This window comes from Thalassophryne amazonica, chromosome 7 (assembly GCF_902500255.1).
Source record: "Thalassophryne amazonica chromosome 7, fThaAma1.1, whole genome shotgun sequence".
NCBI lineage: Eukaryota > Metazoa > Chordata > Actinopteri > Batrachoidiformes > Batrachoididae > Thalassophryne > Thalassophryne amazonica.
Window position 1 is genome coordinate 61759274 of NC_047109.1, and position 21347 is coordinate 61780620.

Genomic DNA, 21347 nt, shown 5'->3' on the forward strand with positions numbered 1-21347 from the left:
GTACTGGAACCGCCAAGTCCCGAATTCCCAGGTGGCCACTGCCTTCGCTCGTCGGATCCGGTACTGCTGGCGGAAAAGAGCACAAACACACAGGTAGGATGCGACCGCACCCAGTAGACGGAGAGGGGCAAAGCCGCCTCCACCTCTTGTCACACTTAAGCAGGAAAGGTGAGTACTTATCCAAACACTTGGCCTTCAGTAGTCTGCTGTCCTGAAAGGGTTATCAGAGATTGTCACAGAATATGCTGCTGAGGTGATTACCTTAACTCAAGGCGATATCTCGGCACCGAGGTGGAGACGCTGTCCTGCTGATATACCTCCGTACTGAGTGAAGTCAGCTGTGTCCGGTAATGGGTGACAGCTGTCACCCTGGCTGCTCTCATCAGGCGGCGGCGCCCTCTGGTGCCTGGAGCCCGCACTCCAGGCAGGGCGCCCTCTGGTGGTGATGGGCCAGCAGTACCTCCTCTTCAGCAGCCCACACACAACACAACAGTGTACAATAAGCTTAAAAGTACTCAAGGCCAGTGTAGGTAACCAACGGGAAATCATACAACGAACACAAAAGAATCATGACGAGAAAAGAGCTACAAACAACAATCAAGCAGGAACCGAGTGAAGCCCAAGGGTTTAAATACACAGAGGAGTAACAGCAGAGGGACGACACAAGAAGAAAGCCACAAAAATACACAAGGGAAGAGAACATCTGAATAAAACAGGAAGTAGAAACGATGCAATAACGCAATATTTCATAGAACAGTTGGTAGAATGAACCCATAAGTAAAAATGAGCACTAAATGGACATAGAACTAAATGCCAAAATGGAATTCAAAATTAAATAAAACTGGAAAAAACTATAAAATAATCAAAAGCTGGGAATACACCACCACACACTAGAGACAGGGAATGACAGTGGTTAGAGTCAGCTCTCCTAACCATGCAGTAAGACTGGCAGCACCAGAACTCTAAAGACATAGACCTACATTCTCCTGCAAAGATACCAGCATCAACGCCTCAGTACAGTAATGTAACGACTCCATAATTTCTATCCAGGCATCTCTTGAGGTCCCAGAGACGTGAATGTGACGGCTGACATAAGTGAGCCACGTTCAAGATATTTAACTCTTTCACCAGATACAGGACAGGTACACTGCAGATGGCTGAATCTTGGAACTCACTCAAAGCTTTCATCTTAGTCTTGAACCAAGACAACTGTAAACCCAGACACCGGACTCCTCGATCAGCTTCTCAAATGCCCCAGAGTATACATTGATTCCACAGCAATCAACCCATTGTCTGCAAAGTCAAAGTCAGTAAACCTTTTCTCGCCAATAAAGGAACCCAAGCCACTGGACTCCATGACCTTACTGAAAACCCAGTCCATATAAGCATTTAAGAACTAGGAACCAGAACACATCTCTGACAGACCTCAGAAGTCACTGGGAAGGAGACAGAGATTCCAAGCATCACTCGCAGACAGAGCCCATGTCCAAGCTGGTCATGATTTCAGGACTTGTTAGGGATCCTGTCAATTCTCAAGCCAAATGAGTTTGAACAACCAAATCAAGCAATTAGTGAAAATCCTTCCAAGATATTTCCAAAAGTAATGGACTGTGACATTTTTTGGAGCAGTGGTTCTTGTGTTAACAAAGAGTTGATAGAAAAAAACTGTCTCAAAACTTTAAACATGGTTTTTAATCCCCCAATTACTCTTGGTGATGCGTAAACGGATGAATGTTGACTATTTTCCCCTTCCTTTTTTCATTGTATTGAATGACTGGTCATTGTTTTTCTGTACACGCTGTGCTGTATGTATGTCACAATATTTTGCACGGTTTAAAATGTAATTTATAAAATAGAATGGAAAAATTGCCATATATTCTTTCCTTTTATCTCTTTTGTAAACTTACTGCCTCATGACATCACAAAGAAATGCAGCACAGCGTAGGTTCTACCAGAGGACTCAGATTTGTACTGTAAGTAGTCACTCTGAATATTTTAATTAACATCAGTTTTAATCTCAAGGTCAAGGTAACTATTTGTACCAAAGGTAAATTTGGTTTACAGCAAAGTGAGTGAGCGTTTGCCACGCCCACAGATAACATTTAAAACACGATTAAAAAAAACAAAAAAAAAACTGTGGCAACAGTGTGTCATCCTAAAAGACACGGATCAGTGCCACTAAGTAAGAGACAAAGGAAAAAAACCATCCTAGCAGATAAAAAAAAAAAAAATCAGGATATAAATAAATAAATAAAATATATGCAAATAGCTATACGAAAAGAGTGAATTCCATAAAAATACTTGCTAGGTTCCATTGATCACTATGATGGCTGCAAGAACAAGCTATGTATCTTTTTATATCACTTGGTTTTACATGCTGACAATTTAAATCTGTGGCCTGATGGAAGAAGCTGAAATTCACCATGTAGTTAGTGGGAGCCATCTTTTGAAATAAGATAAAATGGTCTCTAAATGAATCAGGTGTTTCCATTTGTCTTCATCTCTCAACCAATAGGAACCACGCACATTCCTTAAAACATCAGTATTCTCACTCACCTCTCGCTGTTAACAGATCACTGTCAAGACGTCCCCACCTCCACCCCACCACCACCAGTTGGGGCACCTGGAATGGCAGAGGCCCCTGATTGACACCCGCCCTACTTAAGCCGCAGCTACCCATCATTCCACATGGAAACATCGTCAACATTACCATGTTTTACCCACTGGTATAAGTATTTCCAAGCTGACGCCAGTGATTGAATCTTTCTCATGTTTTTTTTCTCAGTGACCATCCTTTTTCTCTCGCTGTCTGTTTACAACCAGTATTGTTCCAGAAGGCTTGCATTAATGTTTTATGGACTTTTGCTTTTGACCGCTGTCCTCAAGGGGTTTGTTAAGGGGTTTGTTGTTTGTTAAGCTGTCAGAACCGGAAGGTTTTCATCCCAGGGTTTTTCTTTGAGCCATTTTCCCTCTGCACATTTGACTGTCTTTTTCTGTCTGAGCGATTCGTTCAGCCGTTGGATTTTGTTGGGCTGCCACTGTTTAAGGGTGCCATAATTGTGAACTACTGCTAAATTTGTGCTTTTCTCTTACAGGTGGATTTTTGTTCGTGTACTCTCAGCGCCCTCCACTGCTATTCTGAAGGTATTGTTTAATAAACCACATGATTCATCTGTGTTCTCATTGCACTGGGGGGTTGAAATGCCTGAACACATGACAAAGCTACTCTGCCATGATGGGGACCAGCGCCAAATCTAATATACCATAGACTATAACATTTTGTGCACTATCTTGTTGCATTAAAATGATCAACTTTAACATGCCTTCTGAGTCTTTCTGGTAGAACTGCAATTTCCACAAATGCTGGTCATTATATAACATTCGCTGAGTGCCTAATTTTATGCTACAGTTAGGTAATTGGGGGGGGGGGGGGGGGGGGTGTGTGTGTCAATAATCACGTTGCTTTGAGTGACAAGCCGTCACTAGTTATTATTCATCCATGTCTTAACCCAATGTTTAGTTACAGAATATTGTATAGATTTTAGCCAGCCACAGACATAATTAAAGTGAACCGTCTGTGCTTGAGTTAGGTTTACAGTGACATAAAGTTCTTTGTGGTTGTCCATTCTTATTTAGCTCTATCCAAAATATGTCACACCCCTTTATCCATATTGTTTCACAGAAAACATTTACATAATAACAATGAAATCATGTCCTCACCACCATGTGAACTCTCCTGAAGTCTCCTGTGAAAGTGGGCGTGTCTGTATCAGTCTTGTACAGGGGCTCTTTTATGTTGCTGGAGTCCTCTGGGATTCCTGGAGGCAGATTGGAACTCGGGACCAAGCTGAACAGAGCTGAACGGCTCTCTCCGTTCTCACAGATGTGGCTCATCAGCCTTTGTTCCAGAGCTGGAAAACATCAGCATAAACAAATCCTGTACAGGTCTGTATTCATCCAGTGCACAGTCTAGTCGTACATTCTGACCAGCAGCTGTTGAACGTAACTACAGATGAACTGTGAGCGCTCTGGGGTGCCTTACTGAAGAGCAACGCAGCATGTGGTTTCACATAGTAAGTCCCCAAACTGTGAGCCTGTCCCCCAATTATATGGCCAAAATGAGTCAAACATGGCTTCACTCTTGGCCACTAGGGGGTGGTGTGGGATCTGTGTTGTGGGTAGATTTTTTTTTTTTTTTAACAAAATTGTCATTTGGATTATTTATCTTTTTTTTTAGTCTATGCAGGCTGTTTGTCAAGTTACAAGGATTCATATAAGGGGGGGGGGGGGGGGGGGGGGGGACAATTGAGACAAGATTTTGGAGGTTTCTTCCTGTTAAAAGGGAGTTTTTCCTTCCCACTGTAGCCAAGTGCTTGCTCACAGGGGGTCGTTTTGACCGTTGGGGTTTTACATAATTATTGTATGGCCTTGCCTTACAATATAAAGCGCCTTGGGGCATCTGTTTGTTGTGATTTGGCGCTATATAAAAAAATTGATTGATTGATTGATTGATTTTCAAATACCACATATCAATTTTAAAAAATGTCACATGTGGAACAAGATTTATGTATGTTTGTTTGTTTTCATGTCAGGACTGAAAGTTAAAGCAAACACACTACTGATTTCAAACTGGTGACCCCAACCTAACTTTTCCAGTGACAGGTGAAACATTTGACTTAATTTTAACATTGCAATGTGAAAAGTGTTCAGTATTGGCCTCTCTTCATTGGCTTCCTGTTAATTCTAGAATAGAATTTAAAATTCTTCTTCTTACTTATAAGGTTTTGAATAATCAGGTTCCATCTTATCTTAGGGACCTCATAGTACCATATCACCCCAATAGAGCGCTTCGCTCTCAGACTGCAGGCTTACTTGTAGTTCCTAGGGTTTGTAAGAGTAGAATGGGAGGCAGAGCCTTCAGCTTTCAGGCTCCTCTCCTGTGGAACCAGCTCCCAATTCAGATCAGGGAGACAGACACCCTCTCTACTTTTAAGATTAGGCTTAAAACTTTCCTTTTTGCTAAAGCTTATAGTTAGGGCTGGATCAGGTGACCCTGAACCATCCCTTAGTTATGCTGCTATAGACTTAGACTGCTGGGGGGTTCCCATGATGCACTGAGTGTTTCTTTCTCTTTTTGCTCTGTATGCACCACTCTGCATTTAATCATTAGTGATTGATCTCTGCTCCCCTCCACAGCATGTCTTTTTCCTGGTTCTCTCCCTCAGCCCCAACCAGTCCTAGCAGAAGACTGCCCCTCCCTGAGCCTGGTTCTGCTGGAGGTTTCTTCCTGTTAAAAGGGAGTTTTTCCTTCCCACTGTCACCAAGTGCTTGCTCACAGGGGGTCGTTTTGACCGTTGGGGTTTTTACGTAATTATTGTATGGCCTTGCCTTACAATATAAAGTGCCTTGGGGCAACTGTTTGTCGTGATTTGGCGCTATATAAATAAAACTGATTGATTGATTGATATTACAAGATGTTCCATAATGTTCACTCAGCTTTTGGATTGTTTGGTGTCAGTATTTTTGTGAGTAAAACATTGCACATTCATCATATATGAGATTTACAGTGATGTCCATAAGTATTTGGACAGGAAGGCGGTTACCTTTGTTGATTGCTATGATGGAGAGGAAATGAAACAACCAGCTTGTAGCGCAGATTTTCAGCTTCACTTCAAGGGATTTGACAAAAATACTGTATTAATCACTAAGAAATTGCAGCCATTTTTATACAGAATCCCTCCATTTTCAGAGTCCATTGGACAAAGTAACAAATTTCTAAACAAAGGATTAAGTAATCAATTTCACTGTCAGTTTCAGAGACATCAGCGGATGGATACATAAACATGTCTAAGTTACTGAATCTGTTTCTGACTTAATTTCCACACACTACAGCACTGTATGGTAAATGTGCCCGGAACAGGCACTTCTCAAGAACTGAGTGCCCATGCAATGAGACAAGTGAAGGAAGCCACAAAAACAACAACTCTAAAGGAGTTTCAGGCTTCTGTCGCTGTAACTGGAGGGACTTTGCATAGTTCAATATTTGTCTGTTGCACCAGTTATACAGCGTCATAGTCGTGTGGAACAGAGAACTTTCTTAAAAAACAAAACAAAACAAAACAAAACATGAAATTTCAGCTGTAGTTTGCCATAAAAGAGATGGGAGACTCAAACCTAAATCTGACCTATTTTTGTTTATGAAATTCCTTGTCTGTTGTCAGGAAAGATGACTTTAAGCTTGCTTTCAGCTTGTTTTCATCTTGGAATATAATACGTGCCATGGGATTAATATACATGCTGTTGGATTAAACTGGACAGTGTTTGGTACTTTCCCAGAGTAAGTGAGGTCATACCGGACTTTTCCATTACAAATGGGAAGGCCCACGGAATGAACTCGGAGGTGAAGACGATGGAATATGTCTAAGAATGATTCTAACATGACAAGTATGATCAAATGAAGTATTAATGTGATAAAATTAAGAGTTGATTAGAAAAAGTATGTTACAAATAAGTGAAATAAATGATTATATGAGCTGTTTTTCATAAAGAGTGCAGAGTCAGAGAAGAAAGGGGAAGTGAAGAAAATGTTGCAAGCAGGGCAAGAAAAGCTGATGTTAAACAACTGATCAAATGATTAAGATGTTGATAAAATATGAAATGAATAATAAGGAATGGAATGTTTGTAGATGATCATATGAATTGTTTTTATGTGAAAGGAAGTTGTAATGAAATGATTGAATATGATTAATGTGATTCTAAAGAAATGATTTAAAAGAATGAATTCTCAGAAAAGCTGAAGTGTTAACAGAAAAGAGGAACTTGAGAAATAAGTTACTGGCAAGGGGCCGCAGATGACTTCCAGTAAGGGAAGGAGAAGGGAGGAGGTTTTGAGTCACCAGCGTCCCCATGGTAACCAAGATCATCTGAAAACAACAAGAGTCCAGCACATATATAAACTGTGAAACACCAGGAAATGGGGTTATTCTTCCAGGGAGAGGTGCTGTTGCCACTTCTCCCCTGCTATGAGGAAATCACAAGACTTGACCATCTTGTGAGCATCAATTGGAATCGTGGAGTGAGAGGATTGGAGCCATAAGAGATCATTTGAGAGAGTTTTCAACTCCCACTCAGGCCGTCCAGTCACGGAGTAGCAGAACACTGGAGAATAATCACTGGCCTTAAGTCTGAGTGGGGAATGTTCAACGCTTTCTCTCTCAAGGAACATCACAGCATACCAGAATGGATTAGATCAACTTTTGATTGATTGAAGAAGGAATAAACTCTTATGTGGATTAACTTCCTGAAGGATTACAACATCACACAAGGATCGTGGTCAGCTAACAACTAATAGCTGATGAAGAGGAAATCAAGTTCATCGAGCTGGGGACCCCAACCTCAATAACCTCCTTTCCTCACTCCTAGAAAAATTGTTAAGAAGTCAATCCAGTCCCAGTCAAAGTAAGATCAGTCAGAATTATTGAATCAAAAACAAAAATCTCTGCCAATCATTATTCTAATTATACTTGAATTATCGTTGTGAAATTATCATCATATAACCTATTTTGATTATGCTGTCGGCACTTGCAAAACCTGCAATAAATTTCCAAGCATGCAGTTAAAGTGTTAAGGCTCGGACATTGGATTATTGATGCTTCTTAAGGTGTAAAAGTTAAAGTGTATTGGGTGTACAACATCAAAAAAGGCTCTAAAAGGTTAGTCTGGTTTTTTAATGAAAATAACACATCCTGGGGACTTGCTGTACGAGTCACTGAATTCAAAATCTAGCAACATTCCAAGAGCCCTGATCCATAAGAGGAGAGCTGCCATTAATGGGCGTGGCCGTTTCGTATCCTGGTTCGTATCCTGGTTCCAGAGAAGGCTATTCGACCGGGGTGCGAGATCAGCGTCAGCGGGGTGGACGTCCGGATGGAGGCAGTGAGCGGCTAGGCGAATCTCCTCGCCACCAGCTTGAATAGCCTTTGTGCAGCCCTGCCGGGTAATACCCGTGGAGACACGAAGGTCGGACCCCAGAGACGGAGAGCTGGTTTTGTACACACACACTCAGAAGGACGAAGTAAAGACAACAGGAGTAAGTATCCCAGGGAGCTGGGATCAAGGACGAGAAGCAGACGTGTCATTGCTGGATCGTCTGGACTGGGACGAGAAGCAGACGGGGATAGCCTGCTGGATTGTCACGAAACGACGAGGAAGAGAAGCAGGCGAGGGAGCCTGCTGGATCGGATCGTCAAGAAAGCAGGTATGAGAGTATACCGTGCAAAATGGTGATCTACAAGAGAGAATAGGATCATCAACCCGTGAGGTTCCTGAGGGGAGAAACGGGAAAAGGAGCAGCTGATTTGGAGTTAACCTCTGGACTTAGTGCTGAATAGCCAAGTAGTCTGTCACTTATCCCTAACTCGAAGCGCTAAGAGAGGCTTTAAGGGGCAGACGACTTCAGACGACAAGGACCATAGCTGAAGTCAAGGAGACGACAGTGGTGGAATCAACAATCTCAGCAACCGAGAAAATAAAGAGAGGACAAGCATTACGAAACAGTAAGGTTAGTATTAAGAATAAGCAGTGAAAAAATGGCTGAAGAAGAGTCAGGACCCGTAGCAAACCCTGAATCCGAACATGACGAGGGAAAAGAAGTGGATTTCCGGCCACACAGAGTGGTATTGTATGGACGAGGATATGATACTTGGGCAGAAATAGTTCAAAAATATGTCATAGATCAAAGTGTGGAAACTGATGAAGAATATTTCAAAGAAGATATGGCAGAAACTATACACACATTAGGGATATATTATCCAGGTAAGCATAAGGAGGGGCAGATCCTGGCCGTTTTGGGGAGCCCACCAGTCCCAAAGGACAAAATGGGGACCAGAGAGTGGCTTGAATGGTGGTGCAAACTTCTCAGAGAAGAGTGGAAAAGAGGACAAATCACCACCTTAATAAGTCCTGAAGTAGTAAAAATGACAGCTGGGTTGTTGGGAGTAGACACGGTCCTGGTTGATGTTAAAGCAAAATCAGCGTCCGTATGTGCTGAGTTTAAGTCCATGGCAGAACGGCTAAAAGGGTTAGGAAGAATGCTTAAGGAACAATATCCTATAATGGAGGATATGAGTGGAAGTCAGATCCTCGATAATGAAGACGAGGGCAAGATAGACTCCCAGGCCGAATCCGAACAAAGTGATGAGGAACACAAACCAGAGGGAAGTGAAGATGAATCGATATCCCTGGGAGGTCCTAATTCTGGGGGAAATGGTCAAGAATATAAAAGCCCGGACCAGCTCCACACAAGCTTTGACCCAGTGTGGCAAAATTTGCCCTTGGGAAGTGTGAGAGGAACTGTTGGGAAAGTGTAGTGACACGGACCCACAACAGGGGGCGCAAATGAACGGTCAATAGATGAGCCAAAATATAACAATTTAATGTTGTGAATGTGCACAACGAACATACAGACAATCTCAGAATATCACAACAGTCAATACACAAAGGTGACGTGTGGGCAGGCTCGAGGATAGAAGACGTCTGTCCTGAGGAGAGCTGGAACCACACGATTTCCGCCGCCCCAGAACCTGGTGAATACTGGAGCCGCCAAGTCCCGAATTCCCAGGTGATCACCGTCCCCGACTGTCGGATCTGGTACTGCTGGCGAAGAACAAAGACAGTCAAGTGTGGGTGTGTGTACACCCAGTAACAATAACGGTGGGAATGCCACCTTCACCTCTCACTCAATAACTTGCAGAGTACTGAAGATTCCTCAGGGAAAAGAGTGCCTTCTAGCGCTCTCTCAGCTTCCACTGACAGCGGTACCGGTACTCCTGCAAACACTCACAATATACAAACAATATTGCAAAACGGCTGAGGATATTACCTCCAATGAAGTATGATATCTCGGCAACGAGGTGGAGATGACGTCTGGTCTTTATGGAGTGAGATGATGTTGAGTAGATGGGTGACAGCTGTCAAGAGGTAATGAGCGACAGCTGTCACCCCCGGCTGTGTCCATGGCGGCAGCGCCCTCTCGTGCCTGAAGCCCGCACTTCAGGCAGAGCGCCCACTGGTGGTGGGCCAGCAGTACCTCCTCTTCTGGCGGCCCACACACAACAGGACCCCCCCCCCCAACGGGCGCCTCCTGGCGCCCGACCCGGCTTGTTGGGGTGTCGACGGTAGAAGTCGGCCAGGAGGGCCGGATCCAGGATGAAGCTCCTCTTCACCCAGGAGCGTTCTTCGGGTCCATACCCCTCCCAGTCCACCAAGTACTGGAACCCCCGACCCATCCGACGGACGTCCAGGAGCCGGCGCACCGTCCAAGCCGGCCCCCGTCGATGATCCGAGCAGGAGGGGGCGCCGGTCCGGGAGCACAGAGGGGTGAGGCGTGACGAGGTTTGATACGTGACACGTGGAAAACCGGATGGATCCGCAGTGAAGCTCCAACTCCCGGCTTCACTGCGGCAGGACTGAGGACTTTGAGGATCTTGAAGGGGCCAATGTACCTGTCCTGAAGTTTCGGGGAGTCCACCTGGAGGGGGATGTCCTTCGTGGAAAGCCACACCTCCTGCCCGGGCTGGTAAGCAGGGGCCGGGGATCGCCGGCGGTCTGCATGGGTCTTCGCCCTCGTCCGGGCCTTCAACAAGGCAGAGCGGGCGGAGCGCCACACCCGACGGCACTTCCGCAGGTGGGCCTGGACTGAGGGCACACGACCTCTCCCTCCACCACGGGAAACAACGGGGGCTGATACCCCAAACACACCTCAAATGGGGAGAGGCCGGTGGCCGAAGACACCTGGCTGTTATGCGCATACTTGATCCAGGCCAGATGGTTACTCCAGGCCGTCGGGTGCGCGGATGTGACGCAGCGGAGGGTCTGTTCCAGTTCCTGGTTGACCCGCTCTGCCTGTCCGTTCATCTGTGGATGGTACCCGGACGAGAGGCTCACGGTGGCCCTCTCGTGCCTGAAGCCCGCACTTCAGGCAGAGTGCCCACTGGTGGTGGGCCAGCAGTACCTCCTCTTCTGGCGGCCCACACACAACAGGAACAACCTCAACAGTTAAAAAACAGACAGAACGCCTGGTTGAGCAGGATAAAAGACGAAGAAGCCTTCAGGGAGTGTCTGTTCAGATATTCCATCAATCGCCGGAATGTGGGCCCAGAAGCTTGGGACAGCTTAAAGCTGAAGAATGTGTTGCCGGACCGAGTTACCATATTAAAGAGGAAGGGCGTTCGCAGGAGATCTTTAGAAAATCTAAAGCAAAAACCCACCATGTATACGCTGAATCTGACTACATGGAGAAATTGGACCCTATGCCCGAAGGAACCAAAAAAATGGTGACCCAAGACGGAAGACGGGCATATCATTATTTTGGCAGTCCTTGGGATATAGATGGAGATAGTCTCATTGTCTTCACAAATCCCAGACTGAAAATTGCCAACCGAAAATTCCGAGCAAAGCTCAAGGAGCGGGCAGGCAGAGAATACCAAGAAGAGCTTAAGAGTATAAAAGGGAAAGGTCTGGACAGAAAATCGATGGTGATAACAAGCGCACCACAAATGACTTATCATGCACTCATACATGTGCCCTTTGAAAGCTACCCAGGGAGAGAAAATTCAATCGAATACATGGAGGAAATGCTGAAAACTCTGGGAACAGCTATTGATTTGGCCAAAGAACGCCAGCATCGGCGGGTAGTGATATGTGTGGACGGATTACGATCTGGACATATGACATGTGAAGAGGCAGAAAAGGTTGCCATGGCAGCCGTGAACCTACACATGTGTACCCCAGGAGTATGGGGATGAATGAGAGAAATTGTGGTGGTCACTAGCAATGAGCAGGAGCAAGATCGAGTGAGAAGGGCACTTGAAGCGGTGAACCTAGGACCAAATAGAGCAGGTCCAAGGAAGGGTGCAGTTGGAGCAAGTGAAGTGGCAAATAGTCCCCCGCTAGTGATGCAGTCCATCCCCACGGCGACAAGTGAGAAAAGATCAGTACATGCTGTGGGAGTGCAGCAGTTAAGGATTAAAACCCCACGACCAACATTAAAACGAGTTACAAGTGGGCTCCAGACTATCATACACCCCACAAGCTCCCAATCTCGGATGAGAGAACCTTTCCAGGCTCCGCCACCGGATAATGGAGAAGAGGATCCTATATTCATTCCTCTACCTGTCGGAAATACCGAAGCAACCGGGTCGCCCCGAAGGTCAGAACAAAACAGGGACCCACAACCACAAGACCTACGTCCTTCCCATGAATCTGATATGGATGAGGACCAAGAAAGAGAGTCTGAAGGGGAGATCAATCCACAAGACTCGGAAGAGGATGAACCACTATCTGTGGTAGGGGAAAGAGAAGTCTCACGCCCAGAACTACGAACTGGACGCTACAGAGGATGAAAAAAAGAAGTTGGGGTGTATAATGTGCGTGTAGCATCAGAGAGAATTGCAAGAGATGTCAGGGTCAACCCAGTGGAGACCCGAGATAAGCGACAAACCTATGCTCCAGAAGTTGGACAAACTGGGTATGACATCCCAGAAGAGTGGATTGAGCGACAAGATGAAAAGAAAACTCTCAAGGTAACAGCAACTGTTGGAGAGTGGGCTATTATACTAATGTGGCCTTTCTATCCTACACTGACTGCCTGTAAAGAGTTAACAAATAACTTCAGAGTCGCCTATTTAGGGCGTTGCCCATGATGTGATGTTAAGAAACCTAAAAACAGCAGCTTTACGCTGGTCACGGCAAGTGTTGAGAGAAACTAATGAAGAAAATCTGGATGATGAGGGAGAAACAATTCCACCATCGTCAGGATTACAAGCGAGCCTCCCAAATCAGGACTTTCCTGCTGGATCTAGAGAGCAAAGTCTGCCAGCAATTCAAGCTGAAATTCAAGCAGACGGCAGGGAATTCCGTGAATTCAAGAAATTAAAGATGCTGGTGAGAGAGAAAGAACCAAATGAAGACCTAAAAGACTATTTGAAAGAAGTGTGGCCCCTTACTGACAGAGCTTCTAACAGCGAAGAGGGTAAATCTATGTAGCTGGCCCAAGTTACCAGTCAACCCATCAGTCGGGGTGAACCAGCACGAAACTATTATGCCAGGTTAGTGTTGGAAGATCCCAATGATGAAGATTCCCATATTGCTCGAGCTAAAGCTGGACTAGACAAAGGTCAAACATTAGTTCAAGTTTGGCATGGGCTGAAACAGACGATTTTGCCACAACGCTATGTTAGGGCACTGAGAGAGGTCACTAAAGGAAGAAGAGGGGAGATAACCTTTGTGAAAATGCCCATAGATGGCACTACAGTCCCACAAATGGATGCGGTGGTAAAGAGCTGGGATCTGGAGCAGCAGTTCTATGAGGAAAAAAGAAAGAAGGAGAGCACACCGAGATCAGGACAAAAACCGGTGGGAGTGGAGAAAAGAAATTCAGTGCCTAAACCACCACCTCCTCAGCCGCATCAAATACCACAGAGGAATAATCAAAGGCCTCCAGCTGGACAATGGAGCTCTCTGCCGAGAGGTCCGCCACCTCCACCACCACAATCTCGACCTACACCTGCACCTCGTAGTGGTGGCTATCTCCCTAAAGAGGAGTACGACAAATTAACTCCAGAACAAAGGAAAGCCCTCCAGGAAGTCCGCCAAGCCTCAGCGGCGGCTGGAGGGCAGAAGAGGTAATGGCTTCGGAGGCGCGGGTCACGCTAGACCATGCCTACTGGGAGGGGGACAATATCTACACTGATGTGGATGGAGAACCGTACCTGGTGGACACGGGAGCAGAGGTGTCCATGACCCGCAGAAGCCTCGAGACCAAGGGATACCTACTGATCCAGTATGTGAATGCAGCAATGGAGAAAAGACCATTTGGAATCTGGAAAGGGGTAGTTTGGATAAAAGGCCCCTTTAATTTGATAACAGTCAAGGATTTGAGAGAATTGCATCGGCCCAAAAGACTTCGAACTCTAATAAGATGACGAGTGAAAAAATTACAAGCAAGAGTTGTACGTATGGATATGACTCCAATTGGAAAGAGTCCGGTAAGCTGGTACAAAGAAGTGGATGTACCAGCTGTCACAGAAGAAAAGATCGAAGAAAGTGATTTCTCTGAAGCAGGGAAAGAAAAATTGAGGGAAATTATCTCCGAAGCTAAAGTAGCACGATTTAAAAGTGATTGTGGAGATTTGGGGGCTAAACACATTCATGTCATCGAAGGAGGAGTACATCCACCGGTGCGACAATATCCCTTGAACCCTGGAGCGGTTGAGGAAATGGATAAAATAGTGAAAGAATTGGAAGCTTTGGGGATCATTCGAGTGGAATTGAATCCGATCCCTAACAGCCCCATCCAAGCAGTTAAGAAGCCAGAGTCGGCAGGAGGAGGCTGGAGACCAGTAATCAACTTCAAGGCTCTCAATCGACGAACAATAGCCAATAGAGCGAGCTTGATAAATCCCCAAGGAGCACTGAAAACGCTCCAAATTAAGAAATACAAATCATGCGTTGATCTGGCAAATGGATTCTTTTCCCTGCGATTAGCAAAACAGTCACAAGGGAAAACAGCATTCACACATAAAGGGAAAAGTTATGTGTGGCAACGACTCCCGCAGGGATACAGAAATTCACCAAATGTGTTCCAAGCAGCAGTAATGGAAATATTAAAAGATCTGGGAGTAATAGTCTACATGGATGATGTGTTTATTGCAGATGATGATGAAAATGAACACCTGATGCGGCTGCAAAAGGTGATACAGAAGCTCACAGAAGCTGGATTAAAACTCAACCTGAAGAAATGTCAGTTTGGACAATTCAAGGTTAACTATTTGGGATTCCAGGTATCATCAGACCTGGGACTCTCAGAAGTATACCGAGAAAAATTGAGTCAGATTAAACCACCGCAATCTGAGAATGACCTACAGAAAATACTGGGATTGTGTAACTATGTGAGAGATCACGTTCCACACTATCAGAGATACGCAAAGCCCCTTTATGCTCGTCTCAAGAAGAAACCTAATGGACAAGAGCAAAAGCAATGGATTTGGACAGGAACAGATCAGGATTGCTTGGAAAAGAAAGCCATTCAAGACGCAGTTAGGCTGGAGCTGCGTAGTCTGACTACTCGTCTGCTAGCTGAAATAAGCTGTGAAGAAGAGGATTCGGTGGTAAAAGTGAGCAACGAAGGAGGGGGTATGGTGACATTGTGGAGCTATACTCTGTCTTCGATTGAGAGAAAATATCCACCGGAAGAAAAAGAACTGGTAGTCCTGGCTAGATATTGGAGTGCATTAAAAGAACTTGCACAAGGTCAGGGAATAAAAGTTATCACTCAAAGCCAAGTCCACCGGTTCCTAAGGAAAGGAACTATTGAGAGTACTAAAGCCACAAATGCCAGATGGGGAAGGTGGGAGGACATCCTGCTAGACCCTGAACTGGAAATTAGGCCAAAACAGTCGGCGACAAAAAAGTTACCAAAGGAGAGGCAACTCCTTATGGAGCCATACAACTGGACTATGTACACTGATGGATCAAAGAAGGGTACAGACAATATAGCTTATTGGGGCTATATTCTGAAGTATCAAGATAAGGAGAAATATCATCAAAAAGGTCAAACGCCAGGGAGTGCCCAAGCCGGAGAAGTTACAGCAATACTGGAAGGACTCTTGGAGTTAAACAAGAGGAGAGTAAAAAGGGCTAAAGTGGTTACAGACAGTCATTACTGCGCACAAGCCCTGAAAGAGGAGTTATCCATATGGGAAGAAAATGGATTCGAGGGAGCTAAGGGGAAGCCTGTAGCTCATATGGATTTGTGGAGGAAAATAGCCGAGTTGAGGCTAACAATGGACTTAGATGTGGTACATCAGAAGGCCCATGTAAAAGAAGGAGCACACTGGAGCGGGAACGAAGAAGTGGACTGCTATGTGCAGCTGAGAAAAGTCGTCGTTGTCGGGATCGAGAAGTGGGAACAGACACCCAAGGGAAGGGTAGTTCCAAAAGAGTCCGTGAAAGAAGTGGTGCTGGCCGTACATGAAGCGCTTGGCCATGCAGGCACCATTCCCACATGGAAGGAGCTGGAGAAGCTGCAACTTTGGATTCCGAGAAACCAAGTCTGCCGAGTCCTCAAAGACTGTGAAGTATGTGGTCGATACAATGCAGGACGACGAGGACAAAGGGTGGATGGTTTCACCATAAAGAGTACTGTTCCATGGGGATCAGTATGCATGGATGTTGCCGGGCCCATGGGGGTGACCGGTAAGAAAGGAGAAAAGTATCTGTTGGTGCTTGTGGACTCTATGTCGGGCTATGTGACTGTTAAGCCTGTGAGAAAAGCCAACGGCAGCAGTGTGATCAGCATGTTGGATCAAGTGTGTTCAAATCTGGGGATACCTAAGGAGCTGAGAACGGACAATGGGACACATTTTCGTAATGCTCAGGTCGACCAGTGGTGCCAGAAAAATGGAGTAATGAGAATTTACTCGCCCCCATACACCCCTCAAGCAAATGGAGTTGTGGAAAGGGCTATTGGACTGGTGAAAAACTGGATTGGGAAAAATGCTAACACGAGGGAATGGAGTACTAAGGCCCTGGAAATTGGACAGGCCCTGAATGACCGCCATCGTGCCGGCAGGCCCACCCCTTCGCAAGAACTGAACCAACACCCATTTTCGACACCGGAAGTGGGGCGGAGTCAGACTAAAAAGAATGGAGAACCAGAACCAAAGATCCCATTTAAGGTTGGGCAGAAGGTGTGGGTGAGAGCTCGAGATCACCTAACCAACACTGCTGTTAAACCTAAGTATGAGACCACAGATACAGTAGTGAAGATACTGGACAGCAACACAGTAGAATTGAAGAAGAAGGGAATCCAAGGAGTAGAGCAGCTGAAGCCAACTCCTAACTAGATGAAACCAGGAGCTAAACATGGCCAAAAACACCCAAGATCTTCCACCCTTCGTCAGACTGGCCACTGTCAATGGGGTGGTTGCCTTAAGAAGAACAAGAACTGACCTCTGGGCAGGCAGAGCCCTGAGGAAACTATATCATGCAAAGAAAGGATTTTTATCCAGTGAAAAGGAGATATTACAATGGAAAAAAGTTTAGAATCACTGTGTGATTTGCCGCGAAGACGTACCGCTGACGGTCCAATGGTCGGGACCTGGGGTTAGAAAACCCCCAATTCCAAGTGGGGCAAAAAATGAGTTCAAGCAAATACTTCACAAGCCGGTGAAGGTTTTGGATGCACTTGTATGTGGGTTATGCCGACTAACCCAGTTGCCAAGAATGGTCTTTTACACCCAGTGGGACATACGTGGAGACAATGTGGATATGCAGGTGTGTTCATGCTATTGGAATGGACATGAGATCGAGTATTGCCTGGTGTGTAAAGCAAGAACTCATATGGGAAGACTACTGCATGTGGTAAGAGCAGAAGGATGGCAAGTGAGAAGGTTTTTGGACCCTCTGAGGACCTTTCACACCGATGAAGCCTGTTGGGCTAATCCTGCAGCAACAACTGCGCTTGATCAAGCTGAAGGGAATCAAGGCAGCGGTGACGTGAGTCCAACGGCACCAAGTGTCTATTTGATGTTGGACACAACTAGAGCAGGAGGAAGTGACCAAGCTGCAGGAGGTGGTGAGCGAAAACTGTCTTTGTTGCATGAAGCTATACATCAAAGTTGGTCCCATGGTCCAGAGTATGGGCAAACTTATGACCCTCCAATAGACGCAGTGCAAATTCCACTGGTGTTCAGAGTGTATAGAGATCCGGAGCGACCCGGATATACAGACATGATGGGAGGACTGACAGATGATCAACAGCAAAAAGCCCAAGAAGAAGGATGGATCGGCCCTTGGGAATTGACAACTTGGGCAAAATTGATAGAAGAAGTTCTAAAAAAAACCCAGAAGTTCTATTGGAAGATGCAGAAGAGGTGCCACAAGAAAAAGGGGTCAGAGAAACCCTCATGTATTATTTTACCACTGGACTAGACGCCTGGGGAAATAAAGCAGCAAAACCGAAAAAGAAGTCAGCCGAGTACCACGTGACACCCGAAGAATGGGTGAGAAAAAGGAGGATACAATCTAGGGGGGGAGTGGCTAGCAGAGCGGACACTCCTAGTAGGCCGGACCAAACAATTAAGGTGCGGCTCACAGTGCTGATGGTGTTGGTTCCCTATGTGGGGGTTTATTCTGTCGGAGCACACGTTGACCTCCTGGAGGAACAGCAGCAGTCGTTACACCAACCGACTCAAGGTGAGGAAAAATCAAGAAAGTCTCAGAGTCATTGGATGTTTCCCTCCATTTTCCGTGGGACAAGGAAGAAGTAAAAAGAAGCGGCTGTTTGTAAAATGTCGCAAGGACCAAGTGTAAATAGAGTACCCATTATTAATAATCGAGGAAGATTTGGACCCTACATACAAGGTGTCCCCGGTGCTGAGAAACTATACTTAAATTGGCCAGAAAAAGATTTTGAGGAAGAAGACTGGGAACTAGCATCTAAAGGATATTATGTCTCAAATTATGAATATAAAAGAGATGCCGAATTAACAGAGATAATAGGACAAAAATTACTCGCTGAACGAGTGCTGAGCGATGCAAGTCTGCGGCATTGGTACATGAAAGGACGCCGAAGAATGCCCCAATCGGTTCCAAGATGTCCAGATACCTACCCTTGGATATTAAATGTGATTTACCTACAACTCAAAGACCTAAGATTCACATTGAGATGGGGATCAATTATGTTGAGCCACTCCAAGGAATCTATGTTGAAATATACCTTAACCAGTGCTTGATCTGGATGACAAGCCCCAACATGCGACGTCAATTGAACAAACGACTGCAAGACCCAAGATATCCTGTTTTAGATAACCAGACATTAAATTTGAGAGTTATCGATCAACCCCTGGCCTGTATGAGCTGCCTACCCCAACCATACCACCAATTTTTGTAAATCAAGACTTCTTCTACCTGTACAGAAGAGGAGTCTGGAACTGTAGTCAGGCAAGGAAGATTCAGCTTCAAATTGAGCCCAAGGATCAAGAAGACAAGCCTATAGTTCCCCTTAATCTAGCCCTATCACAAACCAGGTATTCGGGACACCAGTTTTGGCAGCATTGGCAAGATCTGTGGAACTATGTACCCCCACATCAAATACAGAGGATCCCTGAGGGACCCCTCCCTAAACCTGACAGAATAACTGTTACGATGTGGAAGTGGGCGTGGAAAGGAATGGATTCAGAACTTAAGCACCCATCTCCCATCTACACTCATCTCTCTAAGAGACAACAACTGTTCCCTATGGTGGTGCATCTTGGCAGAAAGAGGAGACCGATGGCGGAGTGACAACTCACTCTGAATCATGCTGCGGACCTTCAGACTGGATGAAAATAATGTAAATAGTCTACGAACCGGGCCTGGAGGACTTACACCATACTTGGAATTACCCTACAAGAAAATATGTTTAAGCTGGCCACAAAAGGATTACAAAGAAAAAGGATGGTTGCTGGGAACAGGAGGATACTTTGTAGATAATGACTAAAAGAGCTGCTGATCTTGCAGAGCCTGGAATATACACTCCTCTGGATGCTATCGTGAACAAAGTTGGACAACACTGGAATTGCCCTGGGGTCGGATGGACGTTTTACCCAATTCCCCGGTGTCCAGACTCATACCCCTGCATCTTGAATGTAGTGCATGTACAGAAAAGGGGCTACAGATTTAAAATAAGGTGGGGACCTAATTATGTTGACCCATTACAGGGAATGTATGTGGATATTTGGCTTGGATCTTTCCAGATCTGGACCAGTAGTCCCTATATGTTTAAAAGACTTCAACAACAAGAGGCACGTTCCACTTTTTGTTTGATTGAGAACCAAACTTTGCCAATATGCACCACAGTACAGTACCTTGACATCGAGAGAGGCGGAAGTCTCCCGCCTATTAGAAGTGGATGGCGAACCAGAGTACTAGTGGGGCTTTGGCAACCTCCAAAGGCTATACTGATACGACTTGGCATAAAGTCGGGAAGAGGACTATTCCGGAGATCGACTCCTCTGTACTCTGTGATGGCGCAGTATGTCTACAGTGGAACGGCATATTGGGACACCTATGAGGATATCTTGCACCTACGTAGAGAATTGAATCCTGCATCTTCACAGTGTTTCTACACACCCCAGGGACCACCGCCTGAAATGAAGGAGGTGACGGTCGTCACTTGGAAATGGGCGTGGCGAGGACTAGATATTAGACTCCCATGGCCATCTCCCTTGTTAATCACCCTTCTTCAGCAACAAGCATCAAGTGTCTCTGTTGGGAGCACGAGACAAACAACAGCACCTAAGATCATCTATCTCCGAGATGGGAGAACCACGGGGAGACAGCGTGATCACCACGCAACCTCAAAGAATCAACGAAAGACCAAGAGAAGGAGAGTTTGGCATAGAAATGCCACTACTGCAACAACCCCAAAAGCTGGAGCCGCTGCCACCAGTACCGAGTGAATTCTACTACGAAAATGTTGGAATAAAGCAGCAGCAACAAAGCCAGCCGTGGATGAAAAAGTGCCTCCAATGTTGGAGTTGGATGGCCAGACTTACAGCATTATTAGTCGGCACTGCTGTACTTCTAGCTATCCTGTACCACTATGGTAGTACGCCCTGGACCTTAACCCATATCAGGGTCCAGTACGCAACAACTAAAACTTTCCAACAGACATGTTGGGGAGTTGAATCAAGAAACACCTACATGATATGGGACCAAAATTCTACAGAGAAATGGGCAAAGATGAAGAACCTAACCCATCATATGCAAAAGATTAAGTGGCTGCAATACTTGAATGACAGTGGGGAATTTCCAACCATCACTACCAATCACAACCTGACCACCTGAGCAGAAATCCTTCAAAACCTACAAGTGAGGGATCAAGAGATTATCGTGGCAACCATCTTACGGTTAAAACAAAGAGAGCGAAGAGAAGTAGGCTGTACTTGGATAAGACCTGAACCTGGCGAGCCAGCCTGGTATTGCTCATGGGGATGCAGAGTACTACTGGGCTATCGAGCAGGATATTGGGAAAAAGAAGCTGTTTTTCCAGCATCACCAAGACAGAATGATAATGCCTACATGGAAACATTGGGGAAATTATAACCTCACCTGTGACAACACCCGCAGCAGAGTGCCGAAAGTGGATACTACATCTACAATAATCCCTCCGTTGAACAACGCTACCGACATGGGAGCAGGGGTACCTTATTCCAAACCAACCGCCATCTCACCAGCAGCATTGGTGGGGTCCACAAAGATATCACCAACACAGGGAAAAACCAAACCACTCCCTACATCGCCAA

The 21347-nt window shown here is 45.5% G+C and overlaps 1 protein-coding gene across 1 annotated transcript in view; it reads right to left on the reverse strand.

Annotated features, from left to right (window-relative positions):
* Nucleotides 1–21347, reverse strand: part of col28a1b (collagen, type XXVIII, alpha 1b) — a 154307-nt gene that overhangs the window by 14390 nt on the left and 118570 nt on the right. The window contains exon 33 of the mRNA XM_034174304.1: nt 3721–3911. Within this exon, the coding sequence (XP_034030195.1) occupies nt 3721–3911 (191 nt within the window). The remainder of the gene's footprint in view (nt 1–3720; nt 3912–21347) is intronic.